Genomic DNA, 17,720 nt, shown 5'->3' with positions numbered 1-17,720 from the left:
AACATAGGATTATAATAACATTAAATTCATGTGGAAAATGAGTTTCTTCCCTCCCTAATAGGTAGCTCATGCTGAAGATTTGCTTTTGGTTTTATAGCTTTTGGAGATGTTTAGAATTTTTCCAAGTGTATACTTTTACCTCAAAAAAAGTTTAAGAGAAACAGATAATTTTGTTTATCTACTGTTAGAGCCAAGCATATGTGTGTATCTTTTGGGGAATAATGATAAATATATAATAATTATTAATAACTGGACAGGCACTTTGGCTCATGCCCATAATCCCAGCACTTTGCAAGGTCAAGGCGGGCAGATTCCTTGAGGCCAGGAGTTCAAGACCAGCTTGGGCAACATGACAAAACCCTGTCTCTACAAAAAATACACAAATTAGCTGGTCGTGGTGGTATGCACCTGTCATCCCAGCTACTCAGGAGGCTGAAATGGGAGGGTCGATCGAGCCTTGAGAGATCGAGACTCAGTGAGCCAAGATTGTGCCACTGCACTCCGGCCTAGGTGACAGAATGAGACCCTGTCTAAAAATGAATGAATGAAAGAAAGAAAGTCAAATATTACCTGAAAAGTTCAGATCCTCTTTATTTCTCCCATCCCAATCCCATTGTTTGTCTCTAGTCTTCCTTTCCTAACCAGTGGTGACAAGTATGATGAATATGTTTGTTTCTTTCTTTTAATTCTTTTTATGTAAATTTGATATACAAGTATTTCATTTTTAAAATTTACGTAAAGGACAGTGATGACATATTTACAGCTAATTTTTTTCACTCAACATCACTTTTAATACATACAACTCATACTAGATTGTTTTTTTACTTGAATTAAAAACACCATATCATAGAATCACAACTTAGAGCAAAAGTTTCTCTAGATATACTTAGAAGTAGAATTAAGATAGTATACAGGCATTAACTTTACTGGAAGTTGTCAATTTGCTTACTAAAGGGGTGTTTCAGTTTATAGCCCTACTTCTTACTTAAAATTATGGTCGTTGAGAAATACTCATGTTATTTTGCATTTTCCTGGCTATTAGTGAGCTTGAGCCCCTTTTCCTGTAGTTATATGAATTGACTATTTATATCCTAATCTTTAAATTTCTGATGAAGGCGTTGATTTTTTTTTTTTTGATTGTATGGATTATGTGTTTCTTAAACTTTGAGGTTGATATATGTTTTCTAAATTCTTTTTGTATTTTCAATCCATTTCTTTCTGTTCTGACCAGAAACAACTATTGATATTAAATTTGTTAACCGCATTTGTTACTGTTACATATTTTAATAACACTCTATCTGTATTTTTATTTCTTTCTATAAAGTTTTAACATATGCTTAGTGTGCTAATTTTGGCTTCTGTCTATATATAATAGAATATTTTAAGCATTTTAGTATTTAAATGTATTACCCCTCTTCAGTAATAACATGACAATAGCAACAGGGCTAACTTATTATTTCTTGTATCTTTATAAACTCATTTTTTTTCATTCTAGGTTGACCAGGATGTTGTCATTACCAACTCTTATGAAACAGCTATGCGAACAGCCCAAAACTTCCTCTCCATCTTCCTTAAAAAGTGAGTAACATTAATATAAATCTGGTTTTTCTTTCCACAGTATAGAGCATAGTTCGTTTTTTAAAAAAAGATGAATCCAATTTCCTGCCATAATCTGAACCTTGAATACATCTTCCTGACCCTTGGTTTCTTCATCTTTAAAATGAGGCAATTGGAGTATTAAAAATCTGAAATTGGTATGGGACTACGGGGGGAAAAAATCTAAAATTTTGTGAATTTGCTTATCTGTTAGACTCCAGAAATTAAAGTACTAGATTAAAATTCTGTAATTTGTCTTCAGTAAATTTTGGAGAATTTTCCTATGGTACCTGAATAGGAAAGTTTGTGAAGAGATGTTATTTAGCCTCCATCAGAATTTTTTTTTTTTTTTCTTTTAATGAGACGGAGTTTCGCTCTTGGTGCCCAGGCTGGTGTGCAATGGTGCGATCTCGGCTCATCTCAACCTCCACCTTCCAGGTTCAAGCGATTCTCCTGCCTCAGCCTCCCAAGTAGGTGGGATTACAGGCATGCACCACCATGCCCCGCTAATTTTTGTATTTTTTGTAGAGACGGGGTTTCCCCACGTTGGTCAGGCTGGTCTCAAACTCCTGACCTCTGGTGATCCACCCGCCCTGACCTCCCAAAGTGCTGAGATTACAGGCGTGAGCCACCGCACCCAGCCTAGCCTCCATAAGAATTTATGGTGATCTTGGCCGGGTGCCGTGGCTCACGCCTGTAATCCCAGCACTTTGGGAGGCCGAGGCAGGCGGATTACAAGGTCAGGAGTTCGAGACCAGCCTGACCAACATGGTGAAACCCCATCTCTACTAAAAATACAAAAAATTTAAAAATTAGCGAGACATGGTGGTGCACGCCTGTAGGCCCAGCTACTTGGGAGGCTGAGGCAGGAGAATCACTGGAACCTGGGAGATGGAGGGTGGCTGTAAGCCGAGATCACGCCACTGCACTCCAGCTTGGGTGAGAGCGAGACTCCATCTCAAAAAAAAAAAAAAAGAAGAATTTGTGGTAATCTTGTAGGTAGAAAAACAGTGGTCATTTTTTTTTAAATGTGTTTCACTTGCAAGAAAGTAGTATTAGTTTTGGTTAATAAATGAATTCCCTTTAATTAAGGAGAAAGTGGAGTTTGTGAAATAGACTCATTTAAAGCCATATTTTATTTAATATATCTTGTTACTAAACATAGAGAAAAGAAAACTTAGCTAACAATTTCAGTCATGTTGGTAGACAGATGACTGATATGTTGTCACCTAAATTGACATCCTTTTCATTGTTTTTGAACAGATGTGGTAGTAAGCAAGGTGAAGAAGATTACAGACCACTGTTTGAAAATTTTGTTCAAGACCTTCTTTCAACAGTCAATAAGCCTGAATGGCCAGCTGCTGAACTACTCCTTAGTTTGTTAGGGAGACTGTTGGTAAGAGTATAGCATTTAAAGATTATTAGATTACTAGAAGACAACATAATGAGGATGTACTCTGATTCACAGATGATGAATTCTTTAAAAATGTGTAAGGAAATATGAACATTGCATCTCTTTTTGCATGTGCGTAACTGTACACAATATTGTCAGTACCTTGTAGAAAATTTTCAAATGTTGTGAAGTTTGGTGCTTTCATTTCATTACATAAGATAAGAAAACAGTGCTTTAACAATTTTTTTTGTGAGGGGGAATGTTATATTGTTAAAAGCATCTCAACAGTGAGTCATAAGTTACTCATTTCAAAGCATGAAAATGATTAATGTAGACTCCTTATCATCTTTAAGAGTATTTATACAAATACATGACATTTTGTAATCCTCATGTAATGCAATAGGTAAATGCAAAGAAATACTGTGACTCTCTTTATTTTTAAACTACATTTGAACTTGCACAATACACATTGTTACAAAGCTTCTGGGACCTTTTGTGGATGGGAAAATATGTTAATACTATTCTGAAACTATAATAACTTTTTATGGGCATCAGAATTCCACCCTTAGAAATTTGTATTCAGTAATACCACATTTTGTGCAAATATACAGTTGAGCCTACATATTTAAAGAGTTATGTTGTTCTTAAGGAAGTTTAATCTGTAATTTTTTTAGTCACATGAAAATGTTCAGATTCCAGAAAATCAAAAGGCAAAAATGACTTTATGGGACAGTATCACAGGGGAAAAAAAAAGTTTAAATTTTAAATTATACAATTTAGATTGGGAATTTATATGATAAATTGCTATTTAAAATATATTGTTATAAATTATTAAATCAAAAACTATTTTGATATTTAGGTTCATCAGTTCAGTAACAAGTCAACAGAGATGGCTTTAAGAGTGGCATCTCTTGATTACCTTGGAACCGTTGCTGCACGACTGAGGAAAGATGCTGTTACAAGCAAAATGGATCAAGGATCTATAGAACGCATTTTAAAACAGGTACTAAGATACAGGATTAAAATTGTGAGAATAAATAATAGTTATTTTCTTTGGATGTCCTTCTATTACTTTTGCATTTCATTTTGTGGATTCAAAGTAAGATTTTTACTTCTAAAAGTGGACTTTTCAAAGCCCCAGTGAGAAATTTTAAGACCCGAGAACGAATTGTTTAGTCTAACAGGGACTTCTGAATGGTTCATATAAATCATTTACTTTCTTTTTGTGAAGTACTCTTAATAATGTATAATGGTGTTTTATATTTGATTTAACATAAATTTTATTAAGTTTTTAATTTACTGAATGGTGATTTAGCATACCCAATAAGATTGTTTTGTACTTTTGAATGTTATGTATCTTCTCATACCAAGGAGATGTGAGGAGAGCTTTTTTATACTTTATTAGAGAGTTTTCATATGGGGGAAAAAAGTGTTTTATTGCTTTTTTTTTTTTTTTTAATGTGGATAAGGTGGTAGTAATAAAGTTACGTGAGAAAACTGGTGAGGAAATGATTTCTAATCCTACTGTATACAACTTCTGTTTTCATTTTTTTCTAGTCTTTTTTTATGCTCATAATCATATCCATGTTGGTAGAAATGCCTCTAATTTTTTTTTGCTATAGTTCATGTTTTGAAATAATTTCAACCTTAGAGAAAAATTGTAGGAATACTACAAAGAACTCCCGTAAAAACTTCTTGCAAATTCCTCAATTATTGACAATTTACAAAATTTGCTTTATCATCTTTCAAAATATAGATGTATGTGTGTCTGTATATGCATTTATTTAAAATTTTGTTTTGAACCACTTGAAGTTGCAGACGTGATTCCCTCTTTACCCCTGAATTCTCTAATGCAGTGATTTTCAAAGTGTGATCCCCTTGACAAGTAGCACCAATATTAAAATCACCTGGGAACTAACAAGTACATTTCTAACAAAAATACAAATTCTTAGGACCCTCCCTGGACCTACTGAATCAAAAACTCTTGGTTTAACAAGCCCTCCAGGTGATTCTAATGAGTGAATGCTGAAGCTTGGGAGCCACTGCTTAGTGTATATTTCTGCAAACAAGAGCTCTCACTTAAATATCTATAGTACAATTATCAAAAGCAAAAAATTATCATTAATATAATATTAACATCTAATATAATACTACAGTACCTACTCTGGTAAATTATAATTTGTTGCTGTCATTATTTTAATGCTCATATCATCCTAGATTTGATCAATGAGAACCCTTTGAAGCTGGCTTTTATGTCCTTTTGATATGTTCCCATCATAATTTGAGGGCTTGCTTTCTAGAACAAAAAGGTGTTTCAGGCAGATCTTTTACCTTCCCTACCCTAGCACTGGGATCAGCTGTTTCTCCTAGGAATCTTGGTTCCTTTTATTGGTGAATTGTAATGTAGAAACAAAGATCTAGTTACTGGATGACTTACTGTATTTCTTAAAGTGGGCCTGGAACCTCTTATTGCCATGTATGGCTATATTGATTATACATTGTGCAACTCAAGGGGAAGGATCATTTGTAAATTTTCGTGACTCTCAACGCGTATTTCCAAAAGCAAATTCTTCCTACCTCTGAAGATTTAACACATTTTTCTGATCATTTTTATGTCAACTACCTATGAGCTCTTTTTTAAAAAAAATGACATGTAGGTCATAAAAACAAAGGCTGGTTGCAGCGGCTTAAACCTATAATCTCAGGAGGGTGGATTATTTGAGATCAGGAGTTCAAGACCAGCTTGGTCAACATGGTGAAACCCTGTTTCTACTAAAAATACAAAAATTAGCCAGGCATTGTGGGCCATGCCTGTAGTCACAGCTACTAGGGAGTCTGAGGCAGGAGAATTGTGTGAACCCAGGAGGCAGAGGTTGCAGTGAGCCAAGATAGTGCCACTGGACTCCAGCCTGGGCAACAGAGTGAAACTCCATCTCAAAAAAAGTAAAACAAAAAAGGCAAACTTCAGCTACCAATATATAATATTTTTCAGAAATACTATTTTTCTGTTTCCTTTTAGTTAACTGTGGTTGTATTTTCATTTTTAATATCAGTTTTTCCCTGAGATTTGTGTTTACAATTAGATTATTTATAAAAGCACACCAGTAATACCTTTTTTTGTTCTTATTTGGTTTATTCTATAGGTTTCAGGAGGGGAAGATGAAATCCAACAATTACAAAAAGCCTTGCTTGATTACTTGGATGAAAACACTGAGACTGATCCTTCACTAGTGGTAGGATTGTTTTCTACCTTTTTTGGAGATATTAAGTGTTTATTTAAATTGGGTTTAAGAAAATTGGGAGGTAGGATGATGAAGAGGAAAACTTAAGTTGTTTGGAATATTTATCTTCAAAACAAAGGGATACTTGATAATCTAAACAGAAAAGAATGCTTTGGGTTGATTTGTCTTATATGGAATTCTGGTTAAGGATACTGCACTGTCCTAAAATTGTGTGACAAGAGAAATATTTGGAAGTCTCTCCATAAGTGATCTTTGAGACTAGGCTAGGTCATTGGTTCTCAGAGTAAGTATGGGCCAAGTGGTACACGAGATGATCTATAAGCCTGTAAAAATAAACCATTGGATTTTTATATATATATTTTTTAAATATAATTTTACTTTTATTTCATGTATGTTACATAATATAACCAAAATATTAGTATGAGAGGTTCATGTACAAAATTTATGAACTGTTATTTGAGAACATTATACATAGAGGTATTTTATTTTATTTTTTAACTGATGGGATATGTAATTGAAAGAAATGGGATACCACTAAGCTGTTCAGCCAAATACTGCAGGTTTTCAGTTTGTATTCAAATGAACAGATTTACAGGTGTGTCTCAGTGTTAAACTATTTCAGTGACAGTTGTCTTGTGTGTTTCTTGGAGAACTAACATTTGAAAACAGATGAATTCTTCTACCTTCAGCATTTTATCCAGTTGATATAAACTTTCCTAGTTGACCCATCATCTAATTTTGTCATGATATTGTCCTTGATTAAGTAGTTGATAATAGTATTCTATATTTAATACACTTGTGTTTATCAGATTATCTTGATATCATTAAGTATTGGAACATAGTAAAATAATAAGTTTTCTAACATTTAGGATATTCTAAATTTTCTGGCTTTCTTAAAATCTGTTTTTATCACATGGGAGTTGTTATAAAGTAAATTTTAATATTTGTATTCCTGTAATGTGAGCACTCCAACTTTATTACTTAACTTGGAAATCTTGTTGCTAATTTCATCAAGCTCAAGTCTGTCTAATTTCTTTCCAGTTTTCTCGTAAATTTTATATAGCCCAGTGGTTTCGAGACACGACTCTGGAAACAGAAAAAGCAATGAAATCACAAAAAGATGAAGAATCATCTGAAGGAACACATCATGCAAAGGAAATTGAGACAACTGGCCAAATTATGCATCGAGCTGAAAACCGAAAAAAGTTTCTTAGAAGCATTATCAAAACCACACCTTCTCAGTTTAGCACATTAAAGTAAGATCCAAGGAGAAAACAGTTTACATTTATCTCCTTGATATCTAGATACCTAAGTTACAAAAAAGAAAAATAAATTTTTAATGACTTTTTGTTGCAGGATGAACTCTGATACTGTGGACTATGATGATGCTTGCTTGATTGTTCGATACTTGGCCTCCATGAGGCCGTTTGCCCAGAGCTTTGATATTTATTTGACACAGGTAAACTGGACAAGAATTCCTTATACAGTGATGTTGATTTTTCTGATTCTGGATGCTTGTGAGTAGTATATAATGTCATTCATTGTTGAGTACAGTACTCAAAAGATCATAGATGTAGTGTTTGTTTTAAGGTTTTGTATTAAAATGTCCGACCAGGTGCAGTGGCTCAGGCCTGTAATCGTAACACTTTGGGAAGCCAAGGCAGGTGGATCACCTGAGGTCAGGAGTTCGAGACCAACCTGACCAACATGATGAAACCCCCGTCTCTACTAAAAATACAAAAATTAACTGGGCGTGGTGGCACGCATCTGTAATCCCAGCTACTCAGGCGGCTGAGGCTGGAGAATCGCTTGACCCTGGAAGGTGGTAGTTGCAGTGAGCCGAGATCATGCCATTGCACTCCAACCTAGGCAACAAGAGGGAAACTCCATCTCAAAAAAAAAGTCCTTGTTCTACATCCCTTTTACATATTCTTGTTTTACAAATAAACTGATACATATATATTTGTATGAATGCACCACACATATGGTGTCAGTAGAGTAAGTGACATTATAAAAACATTTAACTAAATCCCAGCACTTTGGGAATCCAAGGCGGGCAGATCATGAGGTCAGGAGATCAAGACCTTCCTGGCTAACACAGTGAAACCCTGTCTCTACTAAAAATACAAAAAATTAGTTGCCGTGGTGGCACGTGCCTGTAATCCCAGCTACTCAGGAGTCTGAGGCAGGAGAATCGCTTGAACCCGGGATACGGAGGTTGCAGGGAGCCGAGATCACGCCACTGCACTCCAGCCTGGGCGACGGAGCGAGACTCCATCCCAAAAAATAAAATAAAATAATAAAATAAGATACAAAATATTCAACTACCAAATTATGATTTAAATGACACTAAATATCTTTGATTCAAGTTACACATAGCAAGGTTTTAGTGGGGCTACAGGTTCTGCAAATGAAGCATAACAATTAAAAAACAGGTTTAATTGGATAAAGGAAAGGCTCCAAAGTATGGACTGTATACTTAACACCTGTACTGATCTTTAAGTTACACTTTTAATCAGTAGAAAAGATTCTTTACTCATTTATATACAGATTAAAGAGAGGTAAATAATAGATTTGTTTTCTTTTGCATGTTTTCATGCTATTTTTAATTATATTTTATGTATTCTAAAATTTACGAAAATGTCAATGTTTGCTTGGCAGATCTTACGAGTTCTTGGTGAAAATGCCATTGCTGTTCGAACAAAAGCCATGAAGTGTTTGTCTGAGGTTGTTGCTGTAGACCCCAGTATTCTAGCAAGGGTAAAGAGCAAAAATGATTCTTTCTTTTCTATTCAAATTGGAATATTCACTCTATTTAGGTATAAATTGCTTTTTTTTCTTCTTTTTTCTTTAGCTTGATATGCAACGAGGTGTTCATGGACGATTGATGGATAATTCGACTAGTGTCCGAGAAGCAGCAGTAGAATTACTAGGTCGATTTGTCCTTTGTCGACCTCAGCTTGCTGAACAGTATTATGATATGCTGATTGAAAGAATATTGGTATGTTTGTCATTTTTATAATGATTCATGAATATAATTTTGCCGTTCAAGTATCATGTTTTGTTTTAAAGTGTTAAGCTAGAAAAATAAATGTACCAATTATATATTTATATTGTCTAATTTATGAACTATTGCCACTTTCTAAACAAGTGCATATTTTCAAGAATAGCCCTTGCAGTATCATAAAACAAATCATTGGCAATAATTGGATTCCTTTTTTCAGTTGCTATTTCTTTTTAATTACACCAGTTTACAATGAGTAGATGATAGGGACCACATGGGATAGTTAAATGTTTTTGAACAAGAATCTAGAGTGATTTTATGTATATATGTATGTATGTATATATATAAATAAGAAGAATTATTTCAGTGAGAGACAAGTACAGAACGTTGGTATCTGACAATATTTTTGGATCCCTTATGTGCATCTTCTTGTTTCCTTAAAGCTGAGTAATGATGAGCTCAGATATCTACAAGTTAAGCCCAAAAGTTCTTTGAGGTTTAAGAGCAAACTTAAGAAGTTCTGCATACATCATGGAATTCTCTGGCTCTGAAGCATCTTTCTGAAAAATAAAAGGAAACATTGGCATTAGGAAATATCTGTGGAATCTCCACACTACCCACTGCAGGCATATTGACTTACTGTAGAACTCAACATAGATGTACTAGTGCACAAAATCAAGTATTATCTCAATGACAAGAGTTTATTTTGTCACCCTTGGCCTAGTATCAGAACATTGTGTGACAGAAGTATAGAGTAATTTTTAGCTTCAACTAGGCATAAATCTTGGTTAAGAAACAAATAATTTAGAGAAAGGCTGGAAAATTTTTTTTCCTTCTTAGGGCTTCCATCACAGGATTCCCAAATACCTAATGAACTCTGGTATTGGTAACCCTAGTAAAATATCCTAAAATATTTTGGGAATTGCTAAAATCACATAATGGAGATTAATAATTTTGCACACTGCATGTCTGATGCTTTTTATTTTTAAAACTCTAAATATGAAAGTTTGTTAAGGAAAAATAGTACAGTGAACACCCTTGTACCTACCTCCATACTTCATCTGTACTTTCTGCTAAATTATTTTAAGTCAAATATTTTTTACTACTTTTCTTGTGAACACTTCAGTTTGAATCACCAAAAAAATGATACTGTGCTGTATAAACAAAACCATTATCTCACCCAGGTTAACACTCTCTATTATTATCTGAATACTAGTTCTTAGATCCTCCGATGTCCTAAAAATGTTTTTTCGTTCTCCTTTTTTAAGAATCAGAATTCATTCAAAGGTAATATGTTGCATTTGGGGGTCATGTCTTAAAATTGAAGACTATATTCTTTTTTTTTTTTTTTTTCTTTTTTGCATACTTCCCATATGACATTGACTGGTTAAAAAGGCCTGATCCTTTGTTACCTTCCCATGCTTTGTTTAATTTAACTTGTGTTTTGTATCTCTTACAAACCATAAGATAGGCCAGGCGCGGTACCTCATGCCTGTAATCCCAGCTCCTTGGGAGGCTGAGGCAGGTGGATCATCAAAGATCAGGAGTTTGAGACCAGCCTGGCCAACATACTAAAAATACAAAAATTAGGTAGGCATGGTGGTATGCACCTGTAATCCCAGCTACCTGGGAGGCTGAGGCAGGAGAATCACTTGAGCCTGGGAGGCAGAGGTTGCAGTGAGCTGAGATCACACCATTGTACCCCAGCCTGGGCGACAAGAGCAAAACTCCGTCTCAAAAAAAAAAAAAGAAATAACCATAAGATAATGCCAAAGGTTTGATTAGATTCAGGTTAAACATTTTTATGAAGTCACTTTATAAGTGATACTTCGTGTGCTGTTTAAGTGCCAGACACTATATTAAAGCTTATGTTTGTTTTCTCATTTAATTTTTACAAGCGTATACTTCTAGTTTTGTGTCCAGGGCTTAACTATAAAATATGTTTCTATATATTAGATATCATACTTTAAAAGTAAAGACAATATAATAACACATTTATAGTAGCAGTAAGAAAGCATGTAAAGAGCAAATATGTCAAATGTGTTTATCATGTTAACAAATAGCGAACATACTGCGTGTGGATACGTATTTTCTAATTTCACACACGAGGCATCTCAATTTTTCTGACACTTAAAAATACCTTTCTGTTTTTAGGATACTGGTATCAGTGTCAGGAAAAGAGTAATAAAGATTCTCAGAGACATTTGTATTGAACAGCCAACATTTCCAAAAATCACAGAAATGTGTGTAAAAATGATTCGCAGAGTCAATGATGAAGAGGGCATTAAGGTAATGTTGACTTTTAAATTTATTTTTCATTAATGTTTAAAATAAGTTAAATGTTTATTGCATCTAAATGTTGATTTTAAATATATCCAAAAACTTTACAGTGAATCGTTTTTAGTTTATAAACTTAAGAAAAATACTTTAATACTTTTTTGTTTCTAGATTTTTATTTTAATTATTATAATCTGATCTTAACCAACCAGTTCCACGATGGTAATATCTATTTAAGACTGGCCATAGTAGCTCATGCCTATAATCCCAGCACTTTGGGAGGCCAAGGCAGGAGAATGGCTTGAGGCCAGGAGTTGAAGATCAGCCTGGGCAACATAGTAAGAATCCTATTTCTATAAAAAATAAAATAATGAAAATAATTTTTAAAAATTTCGCCAAACATAGTAGAGCATGCTTGTAGTTCCAGCTACACTAGAGACTGACACAGGAAGATTACTTGAGCCCAGGAATTCAAGGCTACAGTGAGCTATAATATTGCTGCTGCACTCCTGCCTGGGCAACAGAGTGAGACTCCATCTCAAAAAATGTGCATGTGTGTGTTAATTGACTTATTGATTGTTATTATAAAGATTGCATTATATTCAAAGGTTTCTCATGGATTATTTTAATTTTCAAATGTTATGTTTTTACTTTTCTAAATTATTAGATACTTTGTTTCATTATGTTAAGTGAAATAAGCCAGACACAGAAAATAGCACATATTTTCACTCATATGTGGAAACTTTAAAAAAATTTATCTCATAGTGATAAAGAATAGAATGATGGTTAGCAGAGGGAGGGAAGGGTTGTGAGGGGTTGAATAAAGAGGGGTTGGTTCACGGTTATCAAAAATACACCTAGAAGGAATAAAATTTAGTGTTCAGTAGCACAATAGGGTGACTATAGTTAACAATAATTTATTGTACATTTCAAAATAACTAGAAGAGTGGAAATGGAATGTTCCTAACACAAAGAAATGATAAATGCTTGAGGTGATGGATACCCCAGTTACCCTGATTTGATCATTATGCATTGTATGCTTGTATCAAAAGGTCAAATATACTTCATAAATGTGTACAGCTATTATGTATACATAAAAAAAATTTTAGTCCTAAATTCATTAGTAAATTTACATTTATATGTAATAATATATATAATTGTCCCTTTTTTTAAGTTTAGCAAACACTGTAACAACTTCCTCTCCAAAAGCAGTAAATATATTTTTTAGTTTGATCATAAACATTTGAGTGTATAGTATGAAGAAGTTCCAGGCTAGGGATAGTATCACCCATTCGTATTGTTTAAAATCTTTACCAAATTGAAAAATTGTATAGTTTTGAGAAATTGGTAGTTTTAGAAAAAACTGAGGATATTAATACCAGAAATTCCTGGCAATTTCTGTTTTGATTAGTTATTTATAGCTTTGTGTTGGGCCTAATGATAATTTGGAATTGTGAAATTGCCATATTTGTTATAATTAGTGAATTTGAAATTTCTGTTTCTTCTAGAAATTAGTAAATGAAACATTCCAGAAACTCTGGTTTACTCCAACTCCACACAATGACAAAGAAGCAATGACAAGGAAAATTTTAAACATTACCGATGTGGTAAGAAGGACTGGAACAAGGGTGTGGTCACTGTTGATCCAGACCTAATTGAGGCCTACGTGTCTTATGAAGGAAGAGACAATAATGAGATATTTCATTAATCTTGACATTTCGTACTGCTGCCTTTACTTTATATTTCTGGAGATGCTCAAGGGATGCAAGTAACATGTCGTTGATGTTTCCATATATTCCTACTTCTTGGCATTAATTGATGTAAACACTGATACTGAGATTTTCCTATTCCTCCAGCAATTAAAAACAGGGAGGGAAAGGAGAAATGGAAGAACAGATACAATCGCCCAAGGGTAATAATCTGCAAAGATAGTAATGCCTACTTTTTTCAGAAATTATGAATATAGATTAGCTAAATTTTTTTATTATGCATAAGCTATACATTTTGTGTTTTTAATATAAGAAATTTTTGCCAGTCACAGTGGCATATGCCTATAATCCCAGCTGCCCAGGAGTCTGAGACGGGGGATCAGGAGATCCTTGAACCAGGAGTTCAAAGCTGCAGTATACTGTAATCATGCCTGTGAATAGGCGCTACACTCCAGCCTGGGCAATATAATAGCAAGATACCTCAAAAAAAAAAAAAAGAAAAGAAAAGAAATTCTGTATATTCAATTACATCATCTTCTAAATTTCTATTGATGTCTTTAAAATGTGCCATCTAATCTAGAAGGGTAATAAGAAACAAATATTTTTGTTCTTAATGTTTAAGATATTACAGATTTTTCTCACAGACTGTAGTTCAAGTTATTGTGCCATTTTAAACTTGTGCCACTTTAAACATTTAGTGCCATATTAAACTTCAATATATTAAACTAATTTCTTCAATGTTTTCCAAGATATTTTTAGAATAAAGTTCTACAACATTGGTAAATGGTTGTGTTACTGAAAAAATAGTTTACTTTAAAAATAAACTTTTGAATTGATAGAATTGAAACATGTTTCAGGCTAAAGCATAACAAAAGTATATGTTATTCAGATTTTTAAATATATTTCTAACTTTGATACTTTTCATCACCCCTTAGGTTGCAGCATGCAGAGATACTGGATATGACTGGTTTGAGCAACTCCTTCAAAATGTGAGTGTTCTTTTGACTCCTGGTAACATAAAATTTAATAGGTTATTTTGTTGTGTTTTGTTTTGTTTGACTATGATTTAAAAGAACCTTTTGAGTTCTTTTGGTAGGGAAAATTTATTTCAATGTGTTAGGCTGGATGATTTTGTTAATTTATCTAATTCAGCTGCCTAGTTTTTTTGTTTGTTTGTTTGTTTGTTTGTTTTTTGAGATGGAGTCTCGCGCTCTCACTGTCGCCCAGGCTGGAGTGCAGTGGCATAATCTTGGTTCACTTCAACCTCCACCTCCTGGGTTCAAGCAATTCTCCTGCCTCAGACTCCAGAGTAGCTAGGATTACAGGTGTCTGCCACCACGCCCGGCTAATTTTTGTATTTTTAGTAGAGACGGGGTTTCACCATGTTGGCCACGCTGGTCTCAAACTCCTGACCTCAGGTGATCTGCCTGCCTCGGCCTCCCAAAGTGCTGGGATTATAGGCATGAGCCACACTGCACCTGGCCTTCAGTTGCCTATTATAGAAGTAAGTTTTCTGAATCATTAACTAAAATTCTATCTTTCTTTCTTTCCAGATAATTTTTTTCTTTAATCTCTGTACATAATAGATGCAAGATTTATAAATGTATCAATATATTGCATTAGAAATATAATTACATGATTTGGTGTGTTATGCATAGAATTTCCTTTAGTAGTACAGAGTCAAACCACAACTAGTGTTTTTTTTTTAAGTTTCATAAAAGGAACTGTTTGTCTCCCTGTGAGTTGTTAAATTTTTTATTTTAGAAAATTTCACATAGGCAGAAATATCCATCACCTGCTTCAAAAATTATCAGCATTTTCCCAGTCTTGTTATAGCTATCCTTCCCCTATCTGGTTTTCTCCTTTTCTTTCTTTCTTCTTTTGTTTTCCATAATCCGTTTTTTGTTTTTTGTTTTTTTTTTTTTTGGGAGACGGAATCTCACTCTGTCGTCCAAACTGGAGTGCCGTGGCACCATCTCAGCCGGCTCACTGCAACCTCCACCTCCCAAGTTCAAGGGATTCTCCTACCTCAGCCTCCCAAGTAGCTGGGGTACAGGCACTTGCCACCACACCCAGCTAATTTTTGTATTTTTAGTAGAGATGAAGTTTCGCCGTGTTGGCCAGGCTGGTCTCAAACTCCTGACCTCAGGTGATCTACCCACCTCGGCCTCCCCAAGTGCTGAGATTACAGACATGAGCCACCATGCCCAGCCTGTAATACTTTTAAAACAAATGCCAAACTTTATATTATCTCACTCATAGATACTTTAGCATCTATCTAGCTCTAGCAGATAATGACTTTAAAAAAAAAACAGAATATTATCATTTATATCAAAATAGTAATGCATTATTCCATAACTAATACCTATTCAGTGTTCATATTTTCCTGTCTCAAAAATGTATTTTTATAGTTGCTTTGCAGTTACTTTGGTTGATATACTCTTAAGTCTCTTATAATAGTTTGCCCCTTATCTCCCTTTTCTCATGCCGCTTGTATGTTTTTCTGTAGAATCTCCCACATTCTGGATTTAATAGGTCACTTTTTTTCTGGTGTCATTTTAAGTTGTTCATCCACCAGTTTTCAAGTAAACTCTTAGTGAAATCTAGAGGCTTAATATAATTAAAGTTCAATTTTTAATCTGGGAGACAAATACCTCATAGGTGGTGGTGAATATTATTGCATCACAGCAGGAAGCACATGTCTAGTTGTCCCATTTTCAGTGATTGATCTTTGATGAATTTAAGTGATGATATACAGTCATGTAACCTCCAACACAATGAACATACAGGATATTACCCTAAAAAACTTCCTCATGCCTTTTTGCAGTTGATCCTCTCTTCCCGGCCCTAGAAAACTATTGATCTACTTTTTGTCACTATAGTTGTACCTTTTTAGAAGTTCATATCAATGGAATCATACAGTATGCAATCTTGTGTTTGACTTTTTAAACTTTAGAATGTTAGTTCATTCTTGTTGCTAATATATTAATACACCTTTTTATTGCTGAGTAGTTTCAATGGCATGGATATATCATAATTTCATTATTCACCATTTTGTGGACTTTTGGGTTCTTTCCAGTTTGGGGGTGTTATGAATAATGCTGCTGTGAATATTGGTGTGTAAGGTTTTATGCAGTTGTATGTTTTCATTTATCTTGGGTAAATTCCTAGGAATGTGATTACAGGGTCATATGGTGAGTGAGAAACTGCCAAAATGTTTTTCCAAAATTACTAAACCATTTTTCATTTCCACTATCAGTGTGTGAAAGTTCCAGCTGCTCCACATCCTCACCAATTCTCGTTATTGTCAGTCTTTTTTAAAAAACTTTAGCCATTTTGGTGTGGTGGTAAAAGTAGTACATTACTTTCTTAAGATGTCTGTTTTAAAAAACCTTCATGGTGTTTTCAATGTGTAAATCTTAGACTGTCTTCTTAAATCATTTTTCATTTCATATTTTTACATGATATATTTGGCATCATTTCTTTCCTAAATCAAATAATTAGCTCTATATCACAGAGCCTTATGACCACCTTAGTTAAGTTTATGTCAGCCATCCCAAAAGGTACATCATGATTTCTAAAAGGCTCTAAATCATATATTTCATTTGATAGTTATTATAAATGATCAAGTAAGAATTCAGTGTAACTATCAGAAATGTCACTATTTAGGATTACTAAAAAGAATCTAAAATAATATCCTCCTGTATTAGCAAATTAGAAGCAGAAGGGACATGACCATTTTTATAATCTCTTAGCAATGATAGTTTTACTTATACATTCTTTGTATCTTTATTCTCTAGTCCCATTTATTTAGTTAGTAAGTTTATCCATCCTATTGATGCTCCCTATTCTTTGCTTTCCTACTTTAGTTTCTGCCAACAACTTAGTTTACCAATGATACTGTAACTTTGTGATATATTTCCTTATACTAGCAGAGTTTGCTTTAGTGAAAGAAAGCAAACTCAAATATATATATACACACACACACACATATATATATGACAGAAACATAACTCCTCTGAGCAATTATAACGTATGCATAAATGTTAAGAGAAGCTAGGAAGGATATAAAGAATGGACTGCTGTAGTTATTACAAATTCCTGAGTCCAGAATAATTGACATGCTTACTGTTTTTACATGAGCACATTACATGCATTGCATTCAGTCCAATTTCAGATATTTCTAATTTTTATTTTTGGATTGGGTTTTGGGGGTTTTGTTGTTCTTGATTGTTTTTTGTAGATCATTGACTCTCCCCAATTACTGAATATGTTTTTCTAGGGAAACTTGAAGTACTACTGAAATAGCTTCAAATTCCCACATGTACTAAACTCTGTTCCTTGTCTAAATAATTATGTTAGTATATCTTTTTTTTTTTTTTTTTTTTTTTTTTTTTTTTGTGGAGACAGTCTTGCTCTGTCATGCAGGCTGGAGTGCAGTGGCACCATCATGGCCCGCTGTGACCTCAACGTCCCTGGCTCAAGCAGTCATTTGTCCT

At 34.1% G+C, this 17,720-nt stretch overlaps 1 protein-coding gene across 5 annotated transcripts in view; it reads left to right on the top strand.

Moving 5' to 3' along the window:
• NIPBL (NIPBL cohesin loading factor) overlaps positions 1 to 17,720 on the top strand; it is a 192,893-nt gene that overhangs the window by 139,349 nt on the left and 35,824 nt on the right. For all 5 annotated transcript variants that reach the window (XM_007961396.3, XM_007961399.3, XM_073014794.1 and 2 more), the window contains 11 exons: positions 1,496 to 1,578; positions 2,860 to 2,992; positions 3,849 to 3,992; positions 6,133 to 6,222; positions 7,273 to 7,487; positions 7,588 to 7,690; positions 8,893 to 8,991; positions 9,086 to 9,232; positions 11,390 to 11,524; positions 13,021 to 13,119; positions 14,157 to 14,210. In XM_007961396.3, coding sequence (XP_007959587.2) covers positions 1,496 to 1,578; positions 2,860 to 2,992; positions 3,849 to 3,992; positions 6,133 to 6,222; positions 7,273 to 7,487; positions 7,588 to 7,690; positions 8,893 to 8,991; positions 9,086 to 9,232; positions 11,390 to 11,524; positions 13,021 to 13,119; positions 14,157 to 14,210 — 1,302 coding nt within the window. The remainder of the gene's footprint in view (positions 1 to 1,495; positions 1,579 to 2,859; positions 2,993 to 3,848; positions 3,993 to 6,132; positions 6,223 to 7,272; positions 7,488 to 7,587; positions 7,691 to 8,892; positions 8,992 to 9,085; positions 9,233 to 11,389; positions 11,525 to 13,020; positions 13,120 to 14,156; positions 14,211 to 17,720) is intronic.

The sequence above is a fragment of the Chlorocebus sabaeus genome, chromosome 4, assembly GCF_047675955.1.
Source record: "Chlorocebus sabaeus isolate Y175 chromosome 4, mChlSab1.0.hap1, whole genome shotgun sequence".
In the NCBI taxonomy this organism is placed as follows: Eukaryota; Metazoa; Chordata; class Mammalia; order Primates; family Cercopithecidae; genus Chlorocebus; species Chlorocebus sabaeus.
The sequence above is the reverse complement of the archived record's forward strand: the minus strand, read 5'-3'. Positions and strand labels throughout refer to the sequence as shown.